At 51.6% G+C, this 27459-nt stretch overlaps 1 protein-coding gene across 6 annotated transcripts in view; it reads left to right on the top strand.

Moving 5' to 3' along the window:
• The window catches only part of CHCHD6 (coiled-coil-helix-coiled-coil-helix domain containing 6), a 254920-nt gene that overhangs the window by 189672 nt on the left and 37789 nt on the right, over nt 1-27459 (top strand). For 3 of the 6 annotated variants that reach the window (XM_037023990.2, XM_037023987.2, XM_037023986.2), the window contains one exon: nt 21971-22041. The exons of the other annotated variants lie outside the window; for them this stretch is intronic. In XM_037023990.2, coding sequence (XP_036879885.1) covers nt 21971-22041 — 71 coding nt within the window. The remainder of the gene's footprint in view (nt 1-21970; nt 22042-27459) is intronic. 6 annotated transcript variants of the gene reach the window in all.

The following is a 27459-nucleotide window of genomic DNA, read 5'->3' as shown; positions in this document are numbered from 1 at the left end:
AGAGGATGCTGTGACTCTCCTGGACACCCTGTGGGGCCCTGCTCCTAGGCCTGGGGGAGAGACCACCCAAAAATCGGTACCTTAAGGTTGTGGGAGAAGTGACCAAGCCCTGTGTTGGGAGAGGGGATGTGCTCTGGAGGTCCTGGTGCCAGCGCTTGTGGAGGATAGGGTGACTCACGGGAGGAGGCAGCAGGTTCTGGGGGGTGCAGGTGGCGAACACACTCCCAGAAGGAGCTGCCAGGCATTTAGGAGGCCAGCCTGGAAGGGTCTTGATAGACTAGGGACCAGGTAAGGGCTTTTCTGGTTGCTCAAGAGGCATGTGGCAGGGCCACACAACCAGGTAGGAGAGACGCCAGAACTGTCACTCCAGCCTGAACCATGACCTGGAGGTGCTCCCAGGATGCGTGGAACAATAGGCGCTTTCTGCCCACTTATTTATTTAATTTAGGAAGTCATGTGTGCACGTGGTGAAACATGGAAGGCAATATAAATTGAACACTTCTTTTCTGCCAACCCCTTATCCTACTTTCCAGAGAGTAGCGCCCCTGTTAATACTTTCTTGTGTATCCTTTCAAAAAATTGTAATGCATATTCAAGCATATATTTTACCCAGATGGAATCATGCTATATTGTTCTGCAGTTTGCTTTTTTCACTTTAATAATATGTCTTGGAACTCTTTCTCCTTCAGTCTACATAAACCTTTCCCATTCTTGTTAACAATTGCATAGCTAAAATCATAGATTCTTCAAGCCGGAAAGAGCCTTCGAATCAATGGGATCTAATTGTCTCATTTTGCTGGGACCTGGAGTGGTGAGGTGAGTTGCCAGAGGACATGGTGAATTAGTGAAAGGAAAGGATTCCTCCGAGAGCTATTTGGAAGGCAGAGCTTCCCCAGGGGCTCGTATTAGGGTTGACAGATAGGATGGCCGCTACTGGCTGGTTGCGTTTCATCGTCAGCAGCGTGTACATCCATCATGCCAGGGTACTGGCAGCAGGAGGAAGTGTGGGAGGACGAACCCTTAGGCTGGAGAGAGGGAATGATACCCCTTCTGCACCCACTGAGAGTCAGTTCACAAGGTGTTTAAGTGGAAATGTTATCTGGGCCAGCAGAAGTGTGTGTTCAAGTTCCAGCGAGAAGCCCTCTATCTGAATCAGCAGAACAAACCACCCATCATTTGGAGAGATGGGTCTCCCTAGAAGGCACTAGCCCTTTGGTGTGTTCTTTTGTAGGTCTTGCTAGGCATTGGAGCAGAGCTTGGAGGTGGATGGGACTCCTTATTAGCCCCAGACTTGTCAGCCCCTTTCCCCATTGCCTGTGGCCTCTGGCACCCTGCCTTATCATGTAGGTGAGGAATGGGTGGCAGCCTTCTGAGGCAACTCGGGGCTGCTCGTGTGTGGCTGCATGATTGCCCACCTTTAAGATGCATCGGAAGGCCCTTGCCTCTGGGGTGCCTGAGAACTGGCATTTGTATGTTAGCAAGCTTTCTGGTTAGCGGTGTGCAGTTGAGAGCTAGGGGGCCCTTGAGAGACCTGCTGTCCCAGCTGTCCCCCTAGGGTCACCCACTCACTTGCCAGGGTGTAGGATATGAGATGACAGACCAGAAAAGAAATTGCACATCTCCCTGGAACATCAATTTTACATGAAGTTTCATGGAGAGAAAGGCTATTTTTATATTGAAGCAAACCCCAATACTATGGAAGAGCATGGACAATTCAAGCTACTTTGTAAGATAAAACCATCGATTTCAAAAGTTTTGTCCTTCCTTGCCTTAGGCATCTTCCAGCTTCACCCCCTGGGCCCTGGAGGTGTGTGCTCTCCGTCCTCTGCTGTTTGGACTTCGTTGATAATTGTTTCCATCGGGTTGGGTAGGTTTCCTCAAGAAAATGGCAGCTTATCTTTGAAGTCAGGAGGCTGGCAGGGCCCTGGAGGCCGCGGGCCCAGGCCTTGGCTCCCTCGGGGCTGGGTGGCAGTCCCTGCCTCCTGACGGCCCCCACAGCCGCTCCGCACTTCCTCTCCTCTCCTGCATTTCTCTCCCAGGCTTTGGCTCACCTTGGCCCTGACCTACCCGAATGTTACTCCTCTCTTACCTGCATTGCCAACTGGCCACTTGCTTCTCTGCTTCTTCCCCAAAAGAAATCTGGTTGGCCCAGCTGTCTTCTCACAGCAGCCAGCCCGAGGACGGGCCGCTCTTCAGTCACAGCAGTAGAGCGAGGAGTTCAGGTCGTTGGTACGAAACCTGTTCCTTGGGCCCCTACTTCTGAAGGCGTGGGTGGGCCAGTTGAGCCCAGAGGAGCATATGGACTGATTCTACTCCAGGAAGTCCAGGACACGGAGGAGGATGGGAGAACCCAGAAAGGAAGACAGCTGGTGAGCGTGGTGGGTGTCTCTCCCCCCTGATGGGGCCTCCCACTTCATGCAACGTCTTTCCTGGTAAAAAAACTCTTGGGCCATCTTGCTTTCATACGACCCAGGTCGGTACATTCTCCCTGTCAGCCCACCCATATTTTGACTGAGCACCTTGCTGCTGGGGCCCAGGCTCCCCTCTAGGATTGCTACCCCGCCAGAAGCTTGGGCAGCTCTGACCCGCTGTATGGACACCTCAGAGACGAGGACAGAGCTCAGGGAGGGCAAAAGAACCGAACCCCATGGGAGGGAGGGCAGGGCCCACACACCGGCCAGGCCCTGAGCCTCCCTGTTGCAGCCTCTTGCAGCGAGGGGAGGCTGGTGGGCCTCCAGGAGCCATTGATCCTGCCGCATCTCCAGGGTCTGTGCCCTGGGCAGGCCGCCCTTACAGGAACATCATGGCATCAGCAGACAGCACCTCCAAAATATTTACCTCCACTGGGGGGCACCCAGTGGGGGTGCTGCGGGTTACCTTGCCCAAGATGCATGCTCCTCCTTTCCCTGGAACATTACCCCCAGCAGAGCAGGCCTGCCCCGGCCCAGTGTGATCTTGTTTGTATTCCTCACTGGCTTTTACTGCGGCATGCTTTCACTTTCTGTTGTCTGACAGAGGACTTGATGGTTCTGGGAGTTAGACAGACCGGGTTTAAATCTTGCCTATACTCTAGCAAACTCCACTACCCGGTGGCTCTGTGGCCGTGGACACTTTCTTAATTGCACAGTCTGTTTTCTCATCTATAAAAAGGGGACAATGTTCCTGGACATCTCTGGCTGATTGAATGTGATGCCATCATTTACAGTTGGTATTGAGAACCTCTGGCCATTCTGACCTTTGCCCGAAATGTTCCTCCCTTGCCCTCCCCCGGCACCCGTGCCTCAGGCTCACCTTAGGCTCCCCAGTGCAGGAGCCTTCCTGAGGGGACAGTCCTGGTGTTTCCCCCAAGTAGGACTGTGGCCTCGGATGAGACTTTTGACGTCCATGACCCTTGGTCTGTCTGTCTATGGGATAGAGGACACAGGAACTGTCTTGGAGGGTACCGGAAAGGATTGCCTATGGTGTGTGGGGAGCACCCGATGAAGCCTCTCTCATGGCATTCTGCTGTGTTGGTTCCTGGTGACTGCCTTGGCCGGAGTCCCTCAGGCTCTGTCCTTCATAGGTGAGGACCCACAGGGCTGTCAGGCCCAGCATGGGATCATCCCCCGTTCCTCCCAGCCAGCCTAGCTCACACTGCCCTTGTCTCCTTCCAAAGTCCATCTGGAAATGGGGCTCTCCCTGTTTTTCCTCAGCAAAAGTGACATTATAAAAAATGTTAAAGTTTGTCGTGTTTTGGTCTGCTGCTTGCTTATCCCTTCTGGTATTCCCTTTTCCTCAATTGGGAAGTAAGCTGTTAGCAGACACAGTTACTCATTTACGAGTGTGAGAAATGTGCCGGGCACTGTACCAGGCATGCGTTCCCACTGAAACCTCACCACCCACCCACATGAGGCAGGCACAGCCTAGAGAGGCCACTTACTCCCACACGATCATGCAAGATGCAGGCTATGGTGCCAGAGTGCTAACCTGGCTCCCTCCAACCCCAGAGCCAGTGTTCTGGGCCCAGGCAGCATGGTTTCTTGGCCATAGTTCTGGCTTCTCGGTGCCTCCCACCCTGCAGCACCATCCATTGCACTGGCACCACTTCTGTGATGCCTGTCTGATTCTTCTGAAACTTCTATCCTCTACCATGTACTCAGGGTATTTACCTACACAGAATGCCTGCCCTGCGGGAGCATCAGTACTTGAGGGTAGGGATGGGATCTTAGCCATGTGGCTTTTGAAAAATTCTCAGTTGATATATTTGTGGAATTATGAGCACAGAAAGGGGCCACGTACTACTTTTAGCCCATGCGCACATTTGCACTCTTCTTCAAAGGTGGGACTGAAAAGGACTGGCTTCAGACCTACAGCAGACCATGGCAGAGGTGCCCGAGTGAAGCGTGATGCCCCAGGCATGTGAGCTGTCTTGACAATGGCTCCACAAAGCTCTAGGACCCCCACCCCACAAGGAAGAGGATACCCATCTCACCAAGACAACACCCCCTGCCATGGTTGCAGGACTGGCCCAGCTGCTCCGGACAGGCCCCTCATTTGGACACAGGAAGATAATTTCACCTTGGAAATGACCATTCTTTAGAATTTATAGAACTTCTCACCCTATCTCTGCCAGGGTTTGGGTGGTGACTCCTCAGAGCCTTGGCCACGGTCATATTGCTGCATTCCCAGCAGCCAGCTTGGAGTTGACGGTGGCTACATCCTCCTCCACTCTTGGACTGGCCTTGCTTTGGTGTGCCTGATGTGGTGTCCCTTCGGCGCTGGGGCTCAGGCTGACGGAGTTCACACTCACAGCCTGAAGGGACTACATGGTGGTGGTCTGCAGCTGTGCAAGGATGCCTGCACGCCTGGGTCCCCTTGGCCTGGCATGACCCAGCATGGCTTGCTGCACACAGGGGAGCCCCGTCTGCCATTCCTGGCCCGGGATTCTCCCTAGCCTCTCAGTCGCCCTTTTTTTTTAGGAGCATTGTTTTCTCTGGCACTCCCTTTGGTAAAAACAAGTGACACCAGTGAGGACTCCAGGGTGCAACTGACACAAAAACACAATCCAAATGCTGAATTTGAAAAGAGAGGAAGGGAGGGGCTGGGAGACATTGGCTCATACAACCAATAATGTCAGGCAGAGATCTGGCTTCAGGTGCTTCCTGACTCTGGTCTCCTAAGAGATCCCCACCTGGCTCCATGCCCCGGGCGGGCTCCCTGCTCAGGTCCCACATAGCGGCCTTAGCAGCTTCGTGCTCCTGTCACCACAGTGCCCCCAAGAGCAAGTCCACATTCCCAGGAGTGGAAGCAGAAGTGTGTGCTGGAGCTGCTTAGCCCTGACTTCCTGCAGTGAGAGCTTGTGGCCTTCCTGCACCCATCCCCATGGCCAAGGAGAGGACGTGCTCACGGGCGTTGTCTCGGTCATGGCTGCAGCCCCTGAAGTTCGTGGCTGAGCCGGGCTTGGGGGCCACGTAACTCGGAGGAGAGGGACAGAGGAGACACTGGTAGAAGAAGCAACCGGCTATCACCAGATCAGGGATTCTGGCTGTCTGCCTGCACCAGGATATTAACTTAATCATGTTGTGATCACTATCAATGATCATAACCAGTCATGCTGTAACCCCACCCGATGCTTAGAAACAAGGCCAATGTATTTGCTGTGCCGGTAGGTTCTGAAAGTGGATGGTTCCCGGTGGATGTAATTACTCTGTGTGAGATAAGATTCTCCCTCCCAGTGCCATCGCAGATCACAGATGCAGACAGGCAATCTAACCTGACTCGACCTGCTGACAGTTTTCTCTCTCAGAAGTTTGAGGAAGAAATGAGAGAAACTCTGCTGAGCAACAAAGGATTAGAGAAGCAGAAGGACCTTGGGAAGCAGCGCCTGTGCCACATTACGGGGACAGAGTGCCACCGGACAGCATGCGGCCTTCCAAAGGGGGTGCGAGATGGGGGCCAGAGGCGTCTGCAGACTGAGGATAGCTGGCTGAACCCTGGTTCTTCGAAGGGAGGAAAGGATTCTCTAACTGGTCCCCGAAGCCTGTTGGTCTCCCTGGTGTACTTTTCGCTAGAGGGACATATTTAGGGCTTGGGGACCCTTGGCTAACACCTGTGTGGGAGTTAACATCTTTCATTCAACAAATATTTCTTGGCTGCCTGTGTTCTGAGTATGGTCCTTGTTCCCTGGAAGCTCCTAGCATAGGACGAGGAGAAGAAATGCAAGTTCACCCTGAGGTGAGCCACGGGCTCTGTCGCCTGGACGCTGCAGGCCCTCCTGAGCTCCTCCCGCCGAGCGCTGAGCCCCCAGCCCCAGCCGTGAGGATGGACACGGTGTCGGCCCGGGTAAATCTCTCTGCAGCTGCCGTCAAGGGGTGCAGGCCGTGTGCCCCGTGCCGCCTGTCCTGCCCGCCTTCTCCCCAAATGCACCTCGCCCAGCCATCGCTTGTGCTCACTGTCTCCCTGCTGGGAGCACTAGTCTCCCACACCTTCTCTCTTTCTTTTTCTTTTTCTCTTTTTCCTTTTCTTTCTTACCTTCTTTTTGTTTTTGTTTTTTTATTTCCCAGTTAAGTCTCAGCATACACCTCAGAGGTGCTTTTCCTGCCACTCTGAGTGTGGCCTGTGCCCCCTTCCCTCTCTGTCCTGCTGCCCTGCTTGGTTCCCTTTATGCGCACACCAGTCGCCTCATTCATGCCCTTGTCTGTCTCCACGTGGCTCATGGCTTCAGAAGTGGGACTGGGCCTGTTCTGTTGGTTTGTTGCTCTGCTGTGACCTCATCCTAACTAATTACATCCGCAACAGCCTGTTTCCAAACGGCCACATTCTGATGTACTGGGCGTTAGGACTTCACCATATGAATTTGGGGACGCAACTGAGCTCACAACACAAAGCATCTGGGGTCATGTGTGTCAAATGCTCTGTTCATGAGTCGCAAGACACTGCGCTTAGGCAGTGCGGGGGCCACCCACAGCCTAGACGGGACAAGCTGTCGAGGGCCGAGGCCTCCCCAGGAACCCACTACCTCTTGCTTTGCCTCGTGACCTACTTGTGCAATTTTGAATGTGTTTTCCTGTTCTTTTCTTTCAGTTCTTCTCCTGTACTCAACTAGCCTGCCTTCCCAGTGTTCTCCAGGCTGTATTCCCACCCTTGGGTCAGGTCCACCCTCACTCCAGTTAGCAGCTATCCTGAGATAGCCTCCCGAGTGGGCACAGTCTCCAGGACAGGCAGCCTGGCTCTGCCAGGCCTCTTATGGGGCACATGCGGTACATGGTGAAAATAATGCTGTGGGACCAGCAGAGGATCAACTTACTTAAGCCGGAACATCCAGACCTCATCTCCAAGGTGTGGAATTGGAATCAGTACTGGTGGGGTGAGTTAGACGAACCTCCAGAGAGGCAGAGAGACTGTTCTCCAGCAGGGCCAGCCCTGGCTGGGGCCTCACCCCGCACCCCGCACGCAGGGCCCAGGCAGCGCTCAGCTCATGGATGTCCCGCAGGGCCGAGTCGCTGTGGAGACTGGAACATTGGCTGAGGAGGCCTTGTTACTGTCCCAGGATGCTCCGGTTCTGTCCCCGAAGGCGCAGAGAGCTGGGAAAGTGCTGCAAGCAGAGGGGTAACAAGATTAAATCTGGGACTTAGCAGGTCTGTGGAAAAACTCGGAGATGGGAGGAAAAATACATGGTGGTTAGGATCATGTCAGGAGAGGACATTGGGGACCTGCTGTGGGGCATGTGGGGGAGGACCGAGAGGGAGGAGGGACGTGCTGTGTGTCTGAGGCAGAACTCCAGAAACTGGGGTTCCCTCGGGTCGTGAGGGAGTAAAGGGGCAATACTCTGGGGATTCTGGCTGGAACAAGTGAGTTAATAGGAAGTAGGGGACTCTCACGACTCAACAACAGAAAGACAGCGCAGCTAAAACAGTGGGGAAAGGACTTGAATAGATGCTTTTGAATTGTATGTCCAAAGACACACGCATGGCTAACAGGCACACAGGTAGATGTTCAGCATTGTTAATCATTAGGGAAGTGCACTTCAAAACAACAAGTGCCACCTCCCACCCATTGGGATGGCTATAATTTTTTTAAAAAAGGGGAAATAAGTGTTGGTGATGATGTGGAGATATTGGAACCCTTGTATGTTGTTGGTGGGAATGCAGAACAGTTCAGCCAGCATGGCAAGTAGTGTGGAAACTTCTCACAACGTCAAACACAGAATTGCCATATAATGCAGTGATTCTAGTCCTTGGTATATACCCAAAAGGATTGAAAACAGGGACTTGAACAAACACGTGTATGTGCATGTTCATAGAGGTGGTGGCTGTGCAGCAAATGCCACTTGAAAATGATTAATTTTATGTATATGAATTGCACCTCAATAAATGACTTACATACGGTAAGAAACTGAGAACAGAGCAGGAGGAAATATCACATTGGACGCGTCCATGTTAAGGATTTTGGGTCAGTCGGGTCCCGCAGGCAGTCGGATGTGGAACAGGAAATCACACACACGGCTTTGAGTGTGGGCAGTGCTCTGCTTACTCTCAGGCTGATGTTGTTTCCTTTAGGGACATCTAAAATGGTGACTAGGGAAGTAGCTGGGATTTACTGTAACTACTTCCGTGCAACATTTGGTGGAGGCTGATGGCCTCATTCAAATCAGTTGGCTAAAGGTTAAGATGGGTAAGCTGGCTCTATGATGGGTTAAAGTACCATATTGGAAAGATGCTAGGAAATAGATCAAGACGCACCCAGAGGGTTCTCCTCACTCTTATCTCACTTAACATTGTTATTTGTGACTTAAAGATGTAGAAAGCTTCCTCATGAGATTTGACAATTACCCAAAGCTTGGAGGCATAGTGAATGTGTTGAATGACTGTCAAAAACATTGACCGTTTGGGGCTGCCCAGAAGCCACTTGTCCTTCCTTCCAGTGTCCATGTCCAGCTTTTTACTCGGATGCTTTCCTTTCTTGTCCATGCAGCCTGTGTGATCCTAAGTGAAATGAACGCAGCACCAATTCTAATGTGTTCCCTGATGGCTTAAATTGATCTTCCTGTCTCATCCTCCTGGCCTGAGTATGGATTCAGATCATATGGCCCAGCCTAGGGCCAAAGGACAGATGAGCAGTTTGGGACCTTGGAGGAACACAGTTACTTGGACTTCAGAGAGCGCAGTGTTGTCTCTTGATTCATCTGTTTGCCTTTCCCATTGGTGAGCATGCCTTTGTGGGGCATGGAAAGGTTGTTCTATTTTCCTGCTGTACCACAGGGAAGCAGGGGGCCCTTGGAAGCTGCTGGCAGCCCCCTTACTGCCATGAGGAGGACTAAACTTAGGAGAAAGAGTGGGGAGGTGGAAATAACCAAGTTCTGGGGGACCTTATCAGTCCCTTGATTCTTAACTAAAGTGCCACTGGCCTTCACAGTTGCAGGAGCCAGTAATTCCCTTTAGTTGTGCAGACCATTCTGAGTCTAATTTTCTACTCCTTGAAATCAAGTGTCCTGACTGTCGCAGTGATTGATTGGTCTCCCAAGATCACACCGGATCTTATTCATTAAATTGAATGTTTGATAAATTGTTACTTTGAAATTCGACAGGAGCAAGTGTTGTGCTTTCTTACTCGGTACCAGAGACCTTACCACACGAGTGCCTTAAGAAGACCTGAAAGTTTCCATTGACATCAAGCTCAGTGTGATAGGCAGTTAGAAAGACCTGATTTTAATTCCCAGCCTCTCACTTCCAACCTCTGTGACCTTGGCTAACAAGATCCTGTCGTAAGTTGCAGCCCTTGGCTCAGTGTAGGAGCTGGTACAGCGGAGCAGAGGGCCGGAGTGGGCATGATGTGCCTCCTTTCAGCTTCAGCAAACAAAAGGCACAACTCAACTAGCTCAGCCTACACGGGAGCATGTAACAGGATTCCCCAAATGGTGCCGTCTCCATGGTGGGCTTCATCCCCACGCTCTGCCTATCTCTGCCTGACTCCCTTGGCTTGGCCCTTGTCGGACCATCCAGAGCAGGATGCCAGCTGAGTCTTGGCATTCCCAGCACTGTCCTAAGTTTCACTCATGCTGCCTCGACCAGCTGAGCTCATTCACCAGTCCTGTGGCCAGGGCATTGGAATGTACTGTGTTGGCCTGACCTCGGTCACACACTGCCTCTGGGGATGTGGTCTGCTTCCCTAGAACCACATGGATTCCCCAGGAGAAATCAGGAGCTGTGGGAGAGGGAGAAAAGGGATGGGTGTTAAAGAGGCCCCCAGAGGAACTGTCTTAACTGAAATCATCCTGCCAGTGGCTGCTGTGTGTGACTGTGTTCATGCGGGTGTCATCTGTAGGACAGAGGAGGCAGCCGTCTTCCTAGTCAGACTTCATCTTAGACATATGCTTCATCCTGGAACATAGATCAGCTGAGGCTCTTCCCAAAGAATGTCAGCAGGATCTGGGGGACATTGGAAACCAGGCCATGTGTAGAAGTGCTGGGTGCTGGTAAGAGAAGACAGTGGCATCCTGACAACTAGAGGGCCAAGTTCTCCACAACCACCCAAGTGAGATGAGGCCTAGCCGCCCTCATCTCTGAGGGCTCCTTGCATCACTGTGCATGCACCACGTTCTCCTGCACTGTCTCCCTCCATCCTCACAGCATTCCCTGAGGGAGGCACCAGGCCTGCTAGGTGCTGCTCTTACTCTTCTCATTTGGTAGATGAGGAAACTAAGGCACAGAGAGGTTAGGTAACTTACCTAAAGGCACAGAATTACTAAGTGGCAAAGCCAGGGTTTGATGTCAGGTCTTCAGCTCAGGTTTTCCTGACCTTAGAACAGTGATTCCCAACCTTAGCTGCACAAGACAGTCCCTTGGGAGAGCTTCTTTAAAATGCTGACGCCTGGATGCCACCCGAGACCAGTCTGCAGACTCCCACTCAAGGGGTAGGCTCAGGCGGCGCTCATGAAGTCGCCCTGGTGGTTCTGATGTACCAGCGAGGTGGAGGGCTGCTGGCCTAGGGTGTAAACTGCAAGCCAAGGGGCACAGTGCAGCTGCCTTCGGAACCCCAAGAGGGTTCAGGTATGTGGAGTTGCAGGTTTAAAACCACAGGGACATAACTGTGCTGAACGAAGGAAACCAAGACCCAACCAGAGGCATTCACATTTTTTAAAAATTAGTGTAGTGCTATAGAAACAAACCCATAGGAGCCCACCTTCTGCACACCTGTGCTCCTCAGCATCACTTGCACACGGATCACCTGGAAGCTTGCTAAGGAGCAGATCTGGGGCAGGGTCTGAGGCGTTGCGTGTTTCTAATAAGCTCCTCGGCAATGCTGCCACTGGTTCGGAGCCATCTGTGATCAGCAAGGCTGTGTACTGTTGTGCAGCCTCCGGCCGACCAGGTAGAAGTCACATTCAAGTTGGCTCTTAGCTCCCCAGGGTTCTCAGAAGCAAGGTGTCCAGACCTGCAGCTGCCTGCCTGGGGGAGCTTCCCTGGGGGACTGAGGCCCGCCTCTGCCACAGAAGGCTGGGCACAGTGCCCTGCCAGGGCCCTGCCTCTGCGGCTCATCTGGGCCAGCACAAAGGGTGGAAACATCCGGTACTGGCTCTGTGGCCGGATGTGCCCAGGCCCTGAGAGTCCCCCACCACACCATGGGTCACCCTGTCACCCCCATTCCTTAACCACAGAGTCCCCAGCCTTGGAGGTGCCACAGCTTTGGGGGCGTCCTAAACATTTCTGCTCTGCTACTCTGTTGCAGTCAGCATTTCAGAGCACCAAGACGTGTAATTTTACTCAGGGTCAGATCACCAGTGAGTTGCAAAACCGGAATTAAAATTCATGTCTGGATGAATTTTTTAGTCCTTTTCTATTGTGCCCTGCACTTTGTTTTCACACTGTGTAGATACTCATTTAGCCAAATATGTTTCTGCAGATGTACAAACCAGCTAACCAGCAGAGCCAAGGCATGGCTGGCTGCCCAGCTTTTGTGTCAGAGCTGCTCTGCTGCTGGCTGGAGAGGCCTGCTTCCTTCCGCATCGCCAGTGGGATGGTTGGGGCCGCAGATCACCTTGTCAGTCCTGTTTGCTGCAAGCACACCGCTGAGTCCCCTCCCTGTCCACCCTCACATGGGTTCTGTCCATCTAGGTGAGCTACCACTCTGTGCTTAGCAGATCTCCTTTGCTTTCTTCTCTACTCTGATGCCCACTGCCTGGCCTGTTTTGTTCCAGGGTTTCCGATCCTGGTCCACAGGCCTGGGCCTGGGTAGGGTGAAACTTACCTTCCACATACCATAGGTACATTTTTAAAAATTTTCATGCATGATTTTAAATGGGGCTTTGATCTTTTTGCCTTGAACTATTTACCCTGCTTCCTCCGTGAAGTTTTTCTTGAATAATCCCACTCCTCTGAATTCATTTTTTTTGATCCCTTCCTGTACACTCTAACACAAGACCTTCCCTGCAGACTCCCAAATGGGAACTGGCCCTGCACCCCGGACTCGCCCTTCCATTGCAGATCATTCAGCTTGTCTGTGAGGAACCGTATGCTTCAGCCAGCCCTACACGGTCCTGACAATTCCCTGTGGGTGTGTGGCCTTCCTGGAAGCCGCCAGCCGAAGCAGCCTGTGTGTGTGTCCCCTGGGCATGCTTCTTCAGTCCTGTGCAGCCTGGCCCCCAGCAGAGTGGGTCTTCCACGCAGACACACGTCCACTCCACACAATGATGAATAGCTCTCGGAGAAAGACTCATAATACAGAGAACAGACTGGTTTTCTGTAGGTGCTGAGGGGGAGGGAGGCGAGGGAATAGGCAAAATAGGTGAAGGGGATTGAGAGGTACAAACTTCCAGTTATAAAATAGGTGAATCATGGGGATGCAAAGTACTGCACAGGGAGTAGAGTTAAGTATATCATAACTTTGTGTGGTGACAGATGGTGACAACACTGTGGTGAGCATTTAGTAATGTAGATAATTGTCGATTACTACATCACACACCTGAAACTAATATAATATCATACATCAGCTATACATCAATTTAAAATAAGTAAATAAAAAAGAAAAATAGTTCTTGGCTGAAGATCAGCACTCACCCAGAAGTCTAGTGGCTAATGTTTAGTATTCAGTGTAAATCCAAATTCTAAAAATCCTGTGCAGATATTACCAGTTAACATAGCTTTACATTTATCTAGTGTTTTACAGTGTGCAAAAGGTGTGTGTGTGTGTGCATAAGTCCAAGATGCTCTCATTTTCCATTTTCTTGTAAGGAGAGAGTGGTCATGCCCCATCAGGCACATGCACAACATGGCACACAGTGCAGAAGTGACTGGAATGGTAGAAGACTTCACCAGACCCACAGAAGCAGCAGTTCCGGTCCAGAATGCCCATCCCTGAGCCTTAGGCTCCTCACTGTGGCAGAGCAGAAAGTGCCAGGGATCTTTTCCCTCTGACTTTTCACAAATGCAAATATTTCAGGGCGGATCTCACCACCTAAAACCACAGTCACAACACTGATTAGCATTTCACATCTTAGCAAGGTTCAGATGGCAGCCAGCCAGGTGTGTTAGGAATGGGATGTCCAGGGAATGAGGAGTGCCTGGAAGGGCAGGATGGGGGTGCCCTGGTGGGATGGGGAGGGTCATAAACTGGGCTCTGACACGACCGGGCATGCGCTTCAGGGGCGCTGTTCCTGTGCCCGTGAGGAGGGCAGCACCAGGGACTGGTAGCCCACCAAGCGGAGAGTTATTGGCTACCTTAGGCCAGAGGTGAAGAGGGCAGAGCTGAGCCAGTACCAGTGAGAATGGGAAGGAGACCGAGTCCAGAGAGGTGCAGAATCTGGAGGGAGCCAGATAATGCCGCCTTCACTCATTCTTCAGTAGGGGTGATGGACAGCAGTAAAGGCAAGGTGCTGACCCTGAACTCCCGCAGTTGCAGTCCAAGCTGGGGAGACAGGCAGGTTAGCAGACAGTTGCAGAGCCCTGGGGAATGCTACTGAAAGGCGGGACAGGCACCGAGAAGGGAATCGTGAGTTTTGCCTGGGAGGTGGGAGAGGAAGAACACTGCCCAGTAGAGGACATTGTTGGGCCTCAAAGCATGAATCGGAGTCGCTCAGGTGAACAGGGAAGAACTGGTGGAGGAGATGATGCAGAGAACTTGATGGAAGCTTGGGAAACGGTGAGTCAGTACAGGTATGGAGCCTATCGGGGCAGTGTCTGGGTCACTCATTAGGGTGATCTCAACTGGAGAGTCTCAGGTGCCGCTCTGCAGGGGGTGGGGGCTGTGGGAATTTCTAAGCTGAGAGCTGCATTGAGGATGGCTTCCCAGCAGCATGGAGGATAAGCTGGAGGGCGAGGCGGTAGTGGCAGGGGCACCAGTCTGGTGTACGAGTATGGTGCATCCTCAGAAGAGTACAAAGATGGGATGAAAGCAGAACCAGTGGGGAGACAGAGAGGGGTCGATGGGGGCACGAGCAGGGGAAAGTGACCTGCTGGTTGCCAGCGTGTAGGGTCCCAAGAGGAAGGAAGCCGTGATCCTTGACAGGTCCCCGTGCAGGAGTCGGACAGGAAGTGGTGGGGTCACCAACGCAGCAAATGTAGAGGGGCAGACACATAATGGGAGAACCAGAAGATGAGTGTTTATGAGGCGCAGAGTTCTGGAAGCAGGTCTGACAAAAGGAAAGAGGAAACACGAATAGGATCAAATTATTAATGGAGTGCAGTTCTGCTGCAGGCCAGAGGGGATCTCGGTGTTCAGCTGACCCTCACTGAGCAGAAACTGCAGACTCCTCCACTGGCTGTCCTGGTCTCATCAACACCCAGACCGAGTCTGATTCTCTGCTGCTGAGGGCAAGATCCAGTGCGTCACCCTCAGTAAATGGCCCACCGTCTCTCTCCTGGGTCTCTGCAGTGGCCTGGCTGCTTCCACTCCCTTCCCTGTAGCCTCTTATTACACAGCAGCCCCTCACCCCAGTGGAAGCCCCTGTGGCTCCCTGCCAGCCCCATGCTCTGCGCGGGCATGGCCAGGCCCTCCTGCCCTTGCCTGCGTCTGTTTGTCCGGCCTGAACATCTTGCAACCACTCTCCTCTTGCTTTTCCAAGAAGACACCAAGTGTCGTCCGTCTTAGGCCCTCCCCCGAATCTCATTTCTCTTCACCTTGTTCTGATCCCCACCTCAGGTCACCCCTACAGAGAGGCTTCCCTGAAGCAACCTATTTAAAAGCAGCCCCACCCCATCTGGTTGCTCCTCATCCCCCGGGTCTTTTTATGGCACTTGTTTCTTAGTGGAATTATTTCCCATTCTTCCGTACGCAGACCGCTAGCTCCGTGAAGGTGGGGGCTTCAGTGTTCTTGCTCACTGCTCTGCCCTGTGATTCTAGAGCAGGGCTTGGTGAACAGGAGGCCCTCAGTATTTGTTGGATGAATGGTGGAAGCAGATGAGCCCTGGGCTCATTATTCATTGCATCTTCGGAGAACCGCTGAAAGATAGATTGGTATTTTCCCCATAGGACCAATGCAGAAGCGGGCTCAGGGACGGAGGCACCCTCCCATGTCATCGTGGGCCCTGGGACCCAGGAGCCCAGGTGGGTGGTGGGCTCTCCTCTGAGGGGGACGCATCATGGGCATAGGCAGATGTACACCCGGGGGAAATGGGCCAACCGTGCCCAGCAGCAACTCTGTAGTCTCTGAAGGTGGGACACAGTCATCTGCCCACAGTTGGAATTCAGGGCTGGGTAACAGCTTAAGGTCAGGATAGCTATTGTGGGGAATGAGCTGGAAGCCAACCCAGAATTTCAAGAATTCCAAGTTGTGTGAAAAATTCACCTACGGTTGCAGCCCTGTGCTTGTGGCAGTTGCAGTCATGGCCAATCTCTGAACCTCTCTGGGCCCTTCTGGGCCCAGGGGCAGATGGCAGGCTGTTGAGGTAGTCCAGGATTTGGAGCTCGGCTGGCAGTGCAGCCAGTGCCCTAGGGGGCGAGGAGCTTGAGGGTCTCAGAGTGTGATGGGAGGATCTGGAATCGGGGCCCAAACTGAAGAGGAAGGAGGGAGAGTTAAGAAAGGGCCCAGACAGAGCAGCACGTCAGGGCTAAGGCCTGTAGCTCAGCAGCCTCAGGGCAGGGGGCAGGAAAGGAGCAGGGGAGAAATGGGAAGGGCAGAAGGCATGCTCAGGAGGACTTGGGCAGATGCTGGTCCCAGGGAGATGGAGGGAACATCCCCAGTGGGACTGTGTGGGGGTCGGCCATGGGGGGAGAATTAGGTAGGGCCATCCTGGGGTGTGGCAAGTCCTGGCTGTGGCCTGAGCGTCGATGGCTATGACCGGTTTGGATGGCGGGCCCAGGGGTGAGGAGACTGGGGAGGGGGAAGGCGCTCTGGGATTGCAAGGATCCCAGACTGACTTGTTGTGAGCAGATGGGGACGGGAAGTCTGTGGGCTGTGCCCCCTGGTGCAAGGCAAGTGCCACAGCAAGTTTGGAAAGCTGGCCCCTTCTGCACATGGCAGCAGAGTAGGGTATGGTACCCGGGAGGAGGGAAGGGGACAGAGATGCAGCAGCTGGCTTCAGAAATGCCTACAACCAGCTGTTCAGCAAAGCTGGGTTTCTGTTTTTTCACCAAGTGCATTGCGGGCTACATGTCCTGAGCTTTAAAAATTTTTATATTGACTATTTGGGCTTTTTATTAAAGCCATATGTTCATTTCTTCTTCATGTTTTTTTAAATATTTTCAAGTCAGAGATTCTCCAAATCCTGAATACCTTCACTTTTTTCACCTGCCTTAAAATTTAGCATTCCCGTGAGCTTTGGGAGGCTTCTGGTGATTGGCTGGTGAGCCCCACGTCTCCCTGGGTGGCGGCACCTTGGCACAAGGTTCTCTGTCTTCACTCTCTTGCTCTCAGACACTTGGGACTTTTCGATCGCTCACCCCTAGGCCCTTCCACAGCCTGTGCTTGTTTGACTGGAAATCTCCCCCTGCTCCAGGAGACCTGGATCCCAGGCTTCACATTTTTCTACATGTAACTGAACATAGGGTCTGAGTCCTGTCCACATGGCCTTTGGGTTGTTAAATTTCTTCCTGGGGGACAGCTGGGCCCAGAGAGAAGGCTGTGACCCCGTAGGAGGCTGGCAGACCCATTCTCAGGCCCCACCTGTTTCCCTGTCCCACCCCTGGGTGGGATCCTTTGCCTCACCGAGCCACATGTCTTCAGCTGGTGGGGGGGCAGGCAGTCCCACCTTGGAGCACCACTCTGGGTGTGAAGGGGCCAGCCTGTGTGACATCTCTGCTGCAGCGCCCAGCGGTGGGCCTGGTGTACCTTGTGAGCGGTGCACTCCTGTTTGCACGGTGCTCATAGCCACAGAGCAGAACCAGTGACTATACTGTCTAAGGCATCTGGTAAAATGCTCTCCCTTTAGGGGAAAGGCCCCAAGTTCCTGATTCTCACTTAACACCTGTGGCCCTCAACCCAGTCCTCAGCCTGCCGTGAGTCATGCCCTGTGCTGCGCCGGCCTGGGCTTCACCTCAGTTTGCAAGCTCCCCACAGGCAGGGTGGTGTCTGTGCCCCTCTCTGTCCTCAGTGCCACAGAGCACCTGGCTTGGCAGAGCTTCTCAACTGACAGAGCGAACGACCACATCCAAGTCATGTCATCAGATCTTTTCTAGTGGTTCTGACCCCTACTTCCATTTCTTCAAGAACTTTTTATTGAGGACCCACAACATGCCAGCACTATCAGAGCCTAGAGATAGGTCAGCAAGCAAAACAGGTGGAAATCCCTCCCTCTGTGGAATTTACATCCTCAAGAAACCTTCCCTCACTCTTCCAGTATTCCCAGATCTCTCTTCCAAATATATTCCTTGGTTAATATGCATTTGGGTGTTACATTCCTAAAATATTTATTGAGTGTTTACTCCAAGTCGGACACTGTTCTAAGCATTTTATATGCATTATTTCATTGACATCTATACCAGTTCCCCAAAATTGTATGAAGGAGGCTCCCTTATTGTTCTCATTTTACAGATGAGAAGCTGAGGAACCACACACAGAGGTCTGGGCTCTGGCCAGTGGTTTACACCCTGTAGGAGCTGGGTCCTGACCCAGGTTCAGCTGCCCCAGGCTGCCTCCTGCATGTTCCTGGAATACTCTTTACAGCTTAATTCTTTCTTTCCTGCTGGACATAAATGCCTCACAGACTATGTGACACCCAGCACACAGTAGGCAATTAATGAACGCTCATGACTTGGGTGTGTGTCTGCCAGGGCTTGCACTCCTCTCCAGGCCATCAGACTGAGCTCTGCTCTCTTCTGGTCCATGGTTGCCCACACCTCGCTCTGTGTACGGGGCTACTGAGCTAGTGCAGGACACCTCCCCTCCTGCATCCTGCCCTTCCTTGCACTCTGCATCCCTGTTTGTGGCCCCGTGATGGGGCAACAGGACCGTCTCTATGGCCTGTGACCCGTTTCCTTGTCCCACCCCCTCCCCAGCCAGCTCGCCATGCTTCCCTCACCCTGGCACACTCTTTTGATCTTGCAAATCCAGGCCCTTGGAGAAATCAGACAGTATGAAATATGAAAACTGCTTGGGAAGTAATTGAGGAACATTGTGACTTTTGAAACCCATAGAGATAACACTTATACCTCTTACTCACGTTATTTAATTTTTAATGGCAGATTTAATTAATGGAGATCAGGTCTTCTGGTTTCAGATGTGCATTCGGAGCAGCTGGTGGAGAGGAGGAGGGGTGGCTCCTTAGAGGGTGGAGGAAAAGGCTCCAAAATCAGGAATATGAGGAGTGTAATGGGAAAGAAAAATCACCCAGATGTAATAGTTTGTGATCACTGGGTGCTAATTAATGTGTGGGGACTCAGTGCAGTGCACTGCCGAGCGATTTCCTAGTGACTTTTACACAGGTAACAGGACTCCCTCTCAGGCCCCGCACGCCTGCCTCCCCAGTGCTGGGACTGTGCTGTGGGTCATTCCAGGTGCCCCTCTGGAATTACATTCTGTGGTCGACACAGCTGCCAGAACGTTCCTTCCAAAATGCAGATCTACCCTGCCAGTCCCTTGCTTAAAAATAAAACCTTTGTTTACCCCTCACTCCCTGCGGGCTGAGGTCTAAGATCCCAGCCTTCAGTTGGGGACTGCCCCCGATGCCCGGCCTGGGCCACCTCTCTCTGCAGCCCCAGCCCTCCCCCTGCTCCTGGTATGACTGCAGCGTCTGCTCTGTGGTGCCCTCACGTTCCCTCCTGCTGCTGCCTCTGTTCTCAAGACCCCCTCTCAGTATCAGTCCATTTCTGCTCATCCTGTAAGACTCAGTTCACCAAAAGTGGATGTACTCTTTGACCCAAGAATTTGGCTTTTAGAATGTACCCTTCAGATGTGTTCACTTGTACAGAAAGGTATAGATGCCATATATGTCTTTAAGCATTGTGCAGGTAAAATGGATGAGGCCTCTGAGAAGTAAGGGGAAAAGCATGGTGCAGTGTGTGTCAGTTTGTGTGTTCATGTGGAGCTTGCGTCTGTGTGTGCAGCGGAAGTGGGCAGAGCTCTGGGGTCCAGTCTGACCAAGGGCTTTACTGGTCACTGTATGCCTACCCTCTGTCCTTTGAGCTTCTGCCTTTTTAAACCACATATATTAATTTTTCAAAATTATTTTTAAAAATGCAGGCCTCTGTTCAGGTGCCAGTTCCTAGGAAGCCAGTCTGACAGTCTGTGCCAGGCTGTCCTTTCTGGTGTCCCAGAGCACCTGGGACATCTGGCCAGGTGTCCAGGTACAGATCTGAGAGTGCCTCATCTGCGAACCCATGAGGCTGGGGAGCAGGTGCATTTGTCTCAGCATCCCCTGGCACTCAACAGGTTCTCATATGAGCATGAGTATGAGTTCTCCATATGAGCATGGCTGGTCCCCAGACCTTCTAGAAGCCCCTCGGGAATGAAATGGTCCTGGAGTCCATGGGGTGCCCTGCTCTTCCTGGCAGAGGGGTCTGTGTGCTCTCGGCAGCCTCAGAAGGCCTGATGGACACGAGGGTGGTGATTGCAGAGCAGGCCCAGCCACCCGGGTGCGGACCAGAGCCTCTGCATGTCGGGCAGCAGCCGTGGGACTCCCGGTGGTGCCGGTCGGGGTCTGCACACGGGCGGGGTGCGGAAGGAAGGGGAATTCCTCCGAGTCATCCCGAGAGACAATAGAGGAAGCTGCAGTGGGGTGATCACAACCACTTCTTGGCCTGTGGGCACTTCCTGTGACAAATGTAGCTGACCACATGTTCAGTCTGAGCTCGGTCAACTGCGTGCTTCCCGAGTTCACCCTGGCTGGGCTGTGCCTGGGGACAAGCGGGGTCAGAGTGAAGGCATTCAGCATGCCGTCAGCCCAGAGCACCCAGGTCATGGCTGCTGCCTTGGAAAGGGACCATGGCGGATGATGCGGCCTAGAGTACGGTGACCTGACCCTTCTCCAAAGAAGAAAAGGCCTGAGCCATGGGGCTTACTCAGCAGCTGGGAGCGGGAGCCCAGCAGGAGTGGAATTCCACTCCAGGGGTTTCTTCTCACGGCCCCAGGCACCCGCTCAGGCCCAGCCTTCCAGCTCCCGCCCAGCTGGCTCCTCCCTGGGCCCCTTGCCCCTCCTGGACTCCACCTCTAACGTGCTGTGGTCCCAAGGGGGTAGCTCCCGCCCCTGCCTCGGCCACCTTCCCTTTCACAGATGGTGGGGTGCCATGGGGCTGAGGCACTTCCCTCGCACGGCTCTGGGCACCTGTCGCATTTTCTGGGTGAAGGAGGGGTTCGTTCCTTTGGAGCCAGGCTGTGTGCATGGTGGGCTGGGGAGAGCTGGGCTCAGGGTCCATGAGTGTGCGCAGCGGCATGGCTCCGTGACTTCCGGGCCCCTCCACCTGCCTCTCAAGCCCCACGTCAGGACTACCTGGCCTGTGCCTGTGGAAGACACCTGAAACCAGAAGCTTCTGTTTGCTCTCCTGCACAGCTCCGTGAAGGGTCTGACCCAGGCCTGCATGGGTTAGCAGGCTCCACGTGGCATCTGTGGCTGCCTTGTCCCCCGGAGGTCTGACTGCCAACCCTGTCTCAAGCTGTCCTCTGGGGTTGTTTCATTCTTGAGAACACTTCCTGCAAGAAGTTTGCTAGTCCATTCATGAACCTCAGGATGTGCCACTGGGAGAGTGTTGGCAGGTTGGGTTAGCAGATGTGGGTATCGTGGTCTCCAGAAACAAGTGGAGGGTGCTGTTTCTGGGCCTATGTGAGCAATTCACAAACTCGGGAAGTAGCTTGCCAGACTCACACTGTGGTGGCCCTGGAAGCTTCAGCCTGGCTATCTTGTTGCAGGCCCAGGTTGTCCCCTATACCAACCTGGCTCTGTACATGCACACTTTCTAGGTCCTCAGGAAGGATGGAAGTGCATGTCTTTGCAAGCAGCTTGCAGTGCTCTGGACTGTGCCAGTGAGTACAGTGGTCATGGCAAGAGCAGAGCACACGCTCAAATAGGAATCAGGTGCCTGGGATATAGTCCTGGCCCTGCCATTTGGTGTGTGACTTTGGGCAAGTCACTTCACTTCTCTGGGCAGCAGAGTTCACCTATAAAATAGGCTGGACCAAATCAAAACTCAACAAACCTTTTCTTTAAAGATAGTGAATATTTTAGGCTCTGCAGGCCGTACAGTCTCTGTCGGAGCTACTCAGCTCTGCTGAAGTTGCTGTATGAAAACAGCCACAGACTGTGGGCAAACCAAGTGTGAATGTGGCTGTGTCCCAATAAAACTTTATTTATAAAATCAGGCAGCCACCAGATTTTGCTCATGGGTTATGGGTTGCTGATCCATGAACCAGAGGATCTATGTGTACTTCCGACCTTTCTCCCTCTAGGATTCTGCAGCCGTGTTAGTCCACTGTGGGAGTTAGACCTGAGCTGTAGGTCAGTCACCAGTCTGCTTTGATGCTCGTCAAGAAATGAGCATTTGTCGATTTCTAGCGTGGTTGCATCCCATGAGGGAGCCGGAAGGAAGTTTCAGTCTCTGGTAACCAGCTCTGCTTTTCACTTTGTAGAATGCTGAGATGTATGAACTGTCTGCACAGCAGTTCCACGAGGCAGCTTCGAGAATGGAGGACACAATAAAGTAAGAATGTATTTATTATTTTTCATAAACTTAGCCCATATTTGTAAAAATTCCCACATGTGGTTTGAGGCCTGCCAACACCTGCCTGATGTCCAATTTCTTAATAACATAGACAACCATCTGTTCCTCAGTCCCTCACCTGGATTTCAGGCAGCTCCTGGTCACCTATATGGGCCAAATGAGCGCATGGTTCTTCCTGGCTCTCTGGCAATGGGAGTGGGCAGAGCTGTGTCAGGGGCAGTGTCCTGCAGGGCCATCAGGCCCTCGAGCAGATCAAAGAAGGGAGGCTGCCGGCCCCCATTTGTGGGGTGGTTTCCAGGCAGCCTGTTCCTGTGGGTGTCTTCTGTGCTTCTTGCACCATGACACTCAGGGTGGCCCCCATTTTACTTCCAGAAGGACTGGGGCTCAGGGACTCTGATGGCTCGCTCAGGTTCACAGGTGCTGAGTGCCAGCGTTCTGTCCCCTGACTGTCATGTTTCTGTCAGGGGAAGCCTCACAGAGCATCATAGAGCAGGAGGTGCATTTGTGTGTCCATTACAGATGTGGTTCTGCTTAGTCGGGGTGCAGGCTGCAGGGAGTTCTGAACGGGGTCCTGTGGGCAGGGGGAGCAGGCCTTGTGCTCTGCGTCCTCCGTGTGAGGGTGGTCTCTGCGGACGTGGAGACCTTCATAAATTAGCCAGGGGCTTCCAAACAACTCCCTCCTCTTCCCTCGGGTCTCTCCCTGCCAAGGGGAGGTCAGGGTGAGTCCCCAGGTAGACCAGTCACTGTGCATAATGCCTAGGGTCTGCATCTGGCACCACAAGAAGGAGATGTCAGAGGGAGGGTTGGTGACTAGGAGGTGATGAGCTACTTGTAAACAGCTACTGACAAAAATCATGTGAGCCATCAGGAAGGGCAGCAGGACAGATGTCCGTTCAGTACAGACCCAAGCTGCAGCCCAGGGCGCCTGAAGCCGGGGGAAATACTGCTGGATTGTGGTAGAACTAACAAAGAGGAGGTTTGGGGAAGAAGAACCAATTCTCCTGAGATTTCAAGTCCCAGAGTAAGAACAGCAGAAAAAGAACTTTCCAGCAGGTAGACAGAGAAGAGGAAAGGTCTGTGGTCTGCCAACTGGGATCCCTCAGGATGCCTGGGTGTGAGTGAGGACCCTGGGCTGCGTGGACCCTGAGGAATGGAACGTTCTAGCCGCCCATGGGGTTGTGTGTGCCACCCCAAAGCAGATGCTCCTGCCTTCACAGACAGGGTCCAGTCTGGCTCATCCAGGGCTGGCAAATACTCAAAATCATGATCAGTGAGAGGGATTGCTGGGGAAGCAGTTGTATACAAAGGCCACTGGGTAACAGCTACCCCAGTAATGTGATGCCCTGGTCCTACCCCAGGGCTGTCTGTGGGGCTGTGATGCCAGATCCACAGCCCCCTTCTCTCTCTACCTGGATCATGGAAGGACTGCAGAGGGACAGAAGCTCCAGGGAGAAGCCAGACAGCTTTCGAGTCAGTGGCCATGGTGTTCTGACACCTGCCATGTGGCCCACCATCCTTAGAGCGGGAATCCCTGGACTGCTCGTCCCCTGGCTTAGGGAATGACTTTACTGTCATGTCCTTTCTCATCCTTGTATCCTCTGAAGGCAAAGGGCAGGTGGCATGTAAGTATATTTTTAATCTGAGCAAAGTGAAATTCTGTTTGCTTACTTACAACATCCCTTGACAGTGACTGCTGTTTGCTAAGTGTGTTACTGGATGGCAGGTGCTCTGCAAGGCACTTCAACTGCCTCCTCTTGTGTACTGTCACCGGTCCCATTTCACAGATGGAGGACTAAGGCTAGAGAGGTTGAGTACCTCCCTTATGTTTTCCACAACCACAGCTGGTTAAGTGCTGGCTGGGGCCAAGCTTGGCTTGGATTGCTTCAAATCCACTGTTCTCCACTATTCTCTTTGCATCTTCACTGTCCCTTGAAGGCCTACTCTGGACAAAACAGGGGCAGCGGGTGACACTAAGAACCTGCCTGAGCTTTGGAATCCGCAGACCTGGAATCAAACCTCAGCCCTGCTTCGTAGGCTTCTCTGCCCGCAGGCAAGTCACTTCAGTCCCGGTTGCCTCACCTACAAAACGGAGATGATACCTCCTTGCGTTCTTGGAGCGAGGCACCACACAGGGTGCAGACCTAGGATGTCAACAACCGCCCTTGGTGACTGTTACTAATAATGGCAGTCATTTCAGTCACTGTTATGGCCCTGAGCTTGGCATAGCATGGCAGATTTAATGATAAATTGAGTTTACTAAAAAATCATTTTGTCTTTCCCCAAACAGAGTAATAGGAAGCAGTGTAGAGTTAGAAATTATTTTACTTAAGCGTTGGAGGTGAGGTGGAGGGCAGAATCTTTGATGGGGAGATTTCTTGGATTAGCAGATGAGTGTAAATTACACCGTAAATGCCACAGAAATAAATGTCAATTGCTGACAGCAGTAATACTGGAGAGTTTTCTTCCAAGACAGCGAGCCAGCTTTTTAACAACTCCGAGTAAACTGAATGGTTACCTAGATGGCTGACTAGATGTCCATGTATTCTTTCATTCATTCATTCATTTGACCCACATGAAGAGGGTAGCTTTCTGTTTGCTGGGCACTGTGCTGGCCACTGGTGATACAGTGACAAATAAGACAGTTTTAGTTCCTGCCAGCACAGAACTTCCAGCACTGGGGGAGTGGCAATCAAAATGTTAACATTAACTTCATGGAAAGCAATTGCCCAGTGACTGGGTGCAGCAATAAGCAGTGAAAGAGAGAGTTTGAATTAAAAAGCACCTGTCTAAGGACCCTCACCCAGACTTGGACAGTGTGAAGACTTCTCTACAGAAATGACGTTTCAGCTGCGCAATGAGAAGTTGGCCAGAGGAAGGAAGGAGAAAGAGCATTTCAGACAGAACGATCAGCAAGTGCAAAGGCCCCGGGGCAGAAAGTAATTTGACATTTTCAAGGAATTGAAAGGCATTGTGGCTGGAGAGAGATGTTTGAGAAAAGAGAGACAGGGACTAAGCTCCAAAAAGTCAGCAGAGCCAGACCACCCAGAACTTTGTAGCCATGTGAGAGATTTTACCTGTTTCCTAAGAGCAGCAAAATACCATTTCACCTTGCGTTCTTTCCTAACACATGCACTTGAGGTATTACTTTGTCCATAAACAGAACTTCAGATGCACCCTACAAGTTTTGACATACTGTATTTTCATTATAATTCAGTTCAAACTTTTCTAATTTTCATTCTGATTTCTTCTTGGACTCATAGGTTATTTCAAAATGCATCACTTAATTTCCAAACATCTGGTGATTTTCAAGTTATCTTTTTAATAATTGATTTCTAGTTTAACTCTATGATTAAAGAATATACTATAAATCCTCTAAAATTTTTGGAACTCACTTGATGACCCAGGATATGATTTGGTTGAGAACATTCATGTATTTTTGAAAAGAATGTGTATTCTTTCATTAGCTGTAGTATTCTGTATTTGTCAGTTAAGTTAAATTGGTCAATCATGTTCAAAATAACTGTATCGTTACTGGTTTATGGATTTATGGTTTCTTTCTAAGATTGTTTGCCTTCTGACTGAAGAACTTTAGTATTTCTTTTAGTGTAGCTTTGCTGATTACAAATCCTGTTTTTAATTGTCTGAAAGTCACTTTATTTCACCTTCAGTTTTGAAGACTATCCTTTCAGCTCTGTGAAGGTGCCTTTATGCTCTCCTGGGGCATCTGTCTCTCCCTGGAGGACTCAACTTGGTATTGTTATTATTCTTTTGTGGTCATGGTCATTTCTTTTTCTTTCTGTCTGATTTCAGATTTTATTTTTGTCTTTGGTTTTTTCTTTTAGCAGTTGCCTAGAAAAAAAGAAAAACTTTCTTTTTTCCTCCTCGGCATTCATGTCTTGGGGTTTAATGCCCTTTTGTTTTAGCAATTTACCAGCCTTTATCTCCAAATAAAACTGACCTATTTTAGCCTTCCTTCTCTGGAATTTCAGTCACATGGATTACCGTGTCTCACAGGCCTCTGCTTTTTTTTTCTATTTGTCACTTCTTTTCATCTCCATGCTGTAGCCTGAGTTTTTTCTATTTACCTTTCACTTTACTAATCCTTTTTTCAATGTCTCAAGTCTCCCTTACACCTAGTTACTGAATTCTGAATTTTCAATTCTTTAAGTTCCATTTGCTCTTTTTTGATTTTTTGATGCCCAATGTTTGGTGAGACTGGGTTTTACCATCTATTTTCTGGAACATATGAATAATAGTTATTTTGAGTCATCTGAGGGTCTATTTCAGTTGTCTGTTTTCTTCTCTTGGTCCCATTTCTTTGTGTGTTTGGTAATCCCTGATTGAATGCCAGACATTGTACAGGAAAAGTACAGAGGCTGTGGAGTCTGTTAGCTCCTCCAGAAGTGCTCTGTTCTGTTCCTTGATGGCTACCACGAAGGCAGATGGTCTTAAACCTGTGAGGGATGAAGGGCTCACTGGAGGCTTGCCTGGAGTTTTGGTAAAGCTCAGGCTCTTTCTGACTTACCCCTGTTCCTAGGGTATGGCTTTCCAGGGCTCCACTTCCTTGGTGAGCTCTAGACCCCTATTTTTACACCCTCTGCTCCCTGAGACTTCTAAAAATTCCACTCTGCCTTTCAGTGGCTTAATGTAAGCTCCTTAGCCTCTTGCCTTGAGTAGCACAAGAATCTGACAAATGCTTTCAAGGAGGAAAACTGCTGAGTGTTGGCGTACTGCTTTTTAGTTCCCTTCTCTGCAGAATGTGGATCCCTCAGGTCCTAGCTGCCTGTCAGCCTCATGTCCCAAAGGAATGTTGTCTCTCTAGAGTCCTGGGATGCTAGGAGCCCTGATGGCTTCCCTGCCTTTCAGCTGAAAGTGGTGTGCTCAGCCCCCAGCCTCCCTTCCTGCACCAAGAATTGGCAAAAACTCTTAGGGGTAAAGTGGCTTCAGGAATGGACACTTAACCTCTCTACAGTTCCGTTCTCTTGATCACCTTGGCCCTCAAGTCCTACTTTGTCTTGGCCCTCAGATGCCTTCAAACAGATTTTTTTTATTTCAACTTATGTATTTTTTCTCAAAGCGGAGTATGGTTCTTCTATAAGCTACTCCAGTATACCTGAGAACAGAAGTCCCACCTTAGCTTTTGAGGAATGACTCGTTTGCCAAGCAGAAAAGGCCACGCCAGGCAGAGGATGCAGTAAACAGGAGAGCAGAGTCTGTCCAACAGCTGGTACCTTGGCAGCGGACGCCAACAGTGGGGGTCACTCTCCCAGTTTGTCCTGGGCTCACTGAGCTCTCCCGAGGCCTGCAAGCACAGCATGTAAGCAGGGCATAGAAGTCGCCTGCCTGAGGGCTGAGGAGCAACTTGTGACTGAAGGGGGCGTGTTGCTGGGGAGGCCT

The sequence above is a fragment of the Manis javanica genome, chromosome 3 (assembly GCF_040802235.1).
Source record: "Manis javanica isolate MJ-LG chromosome 3, MJ_LKY, whole genome shotgun sequence".
Lineage (NCBI taxonomy): Eukaryota > Metazoa > Chordata > Mammalia > Pholidota > Manidae > Manis > Manis javanica.
The sequence above is the reverse complement of the archived record's forward strand: the minus strand, read 5'-3'. Positions and strand labels throughout refer to the sequence as shown.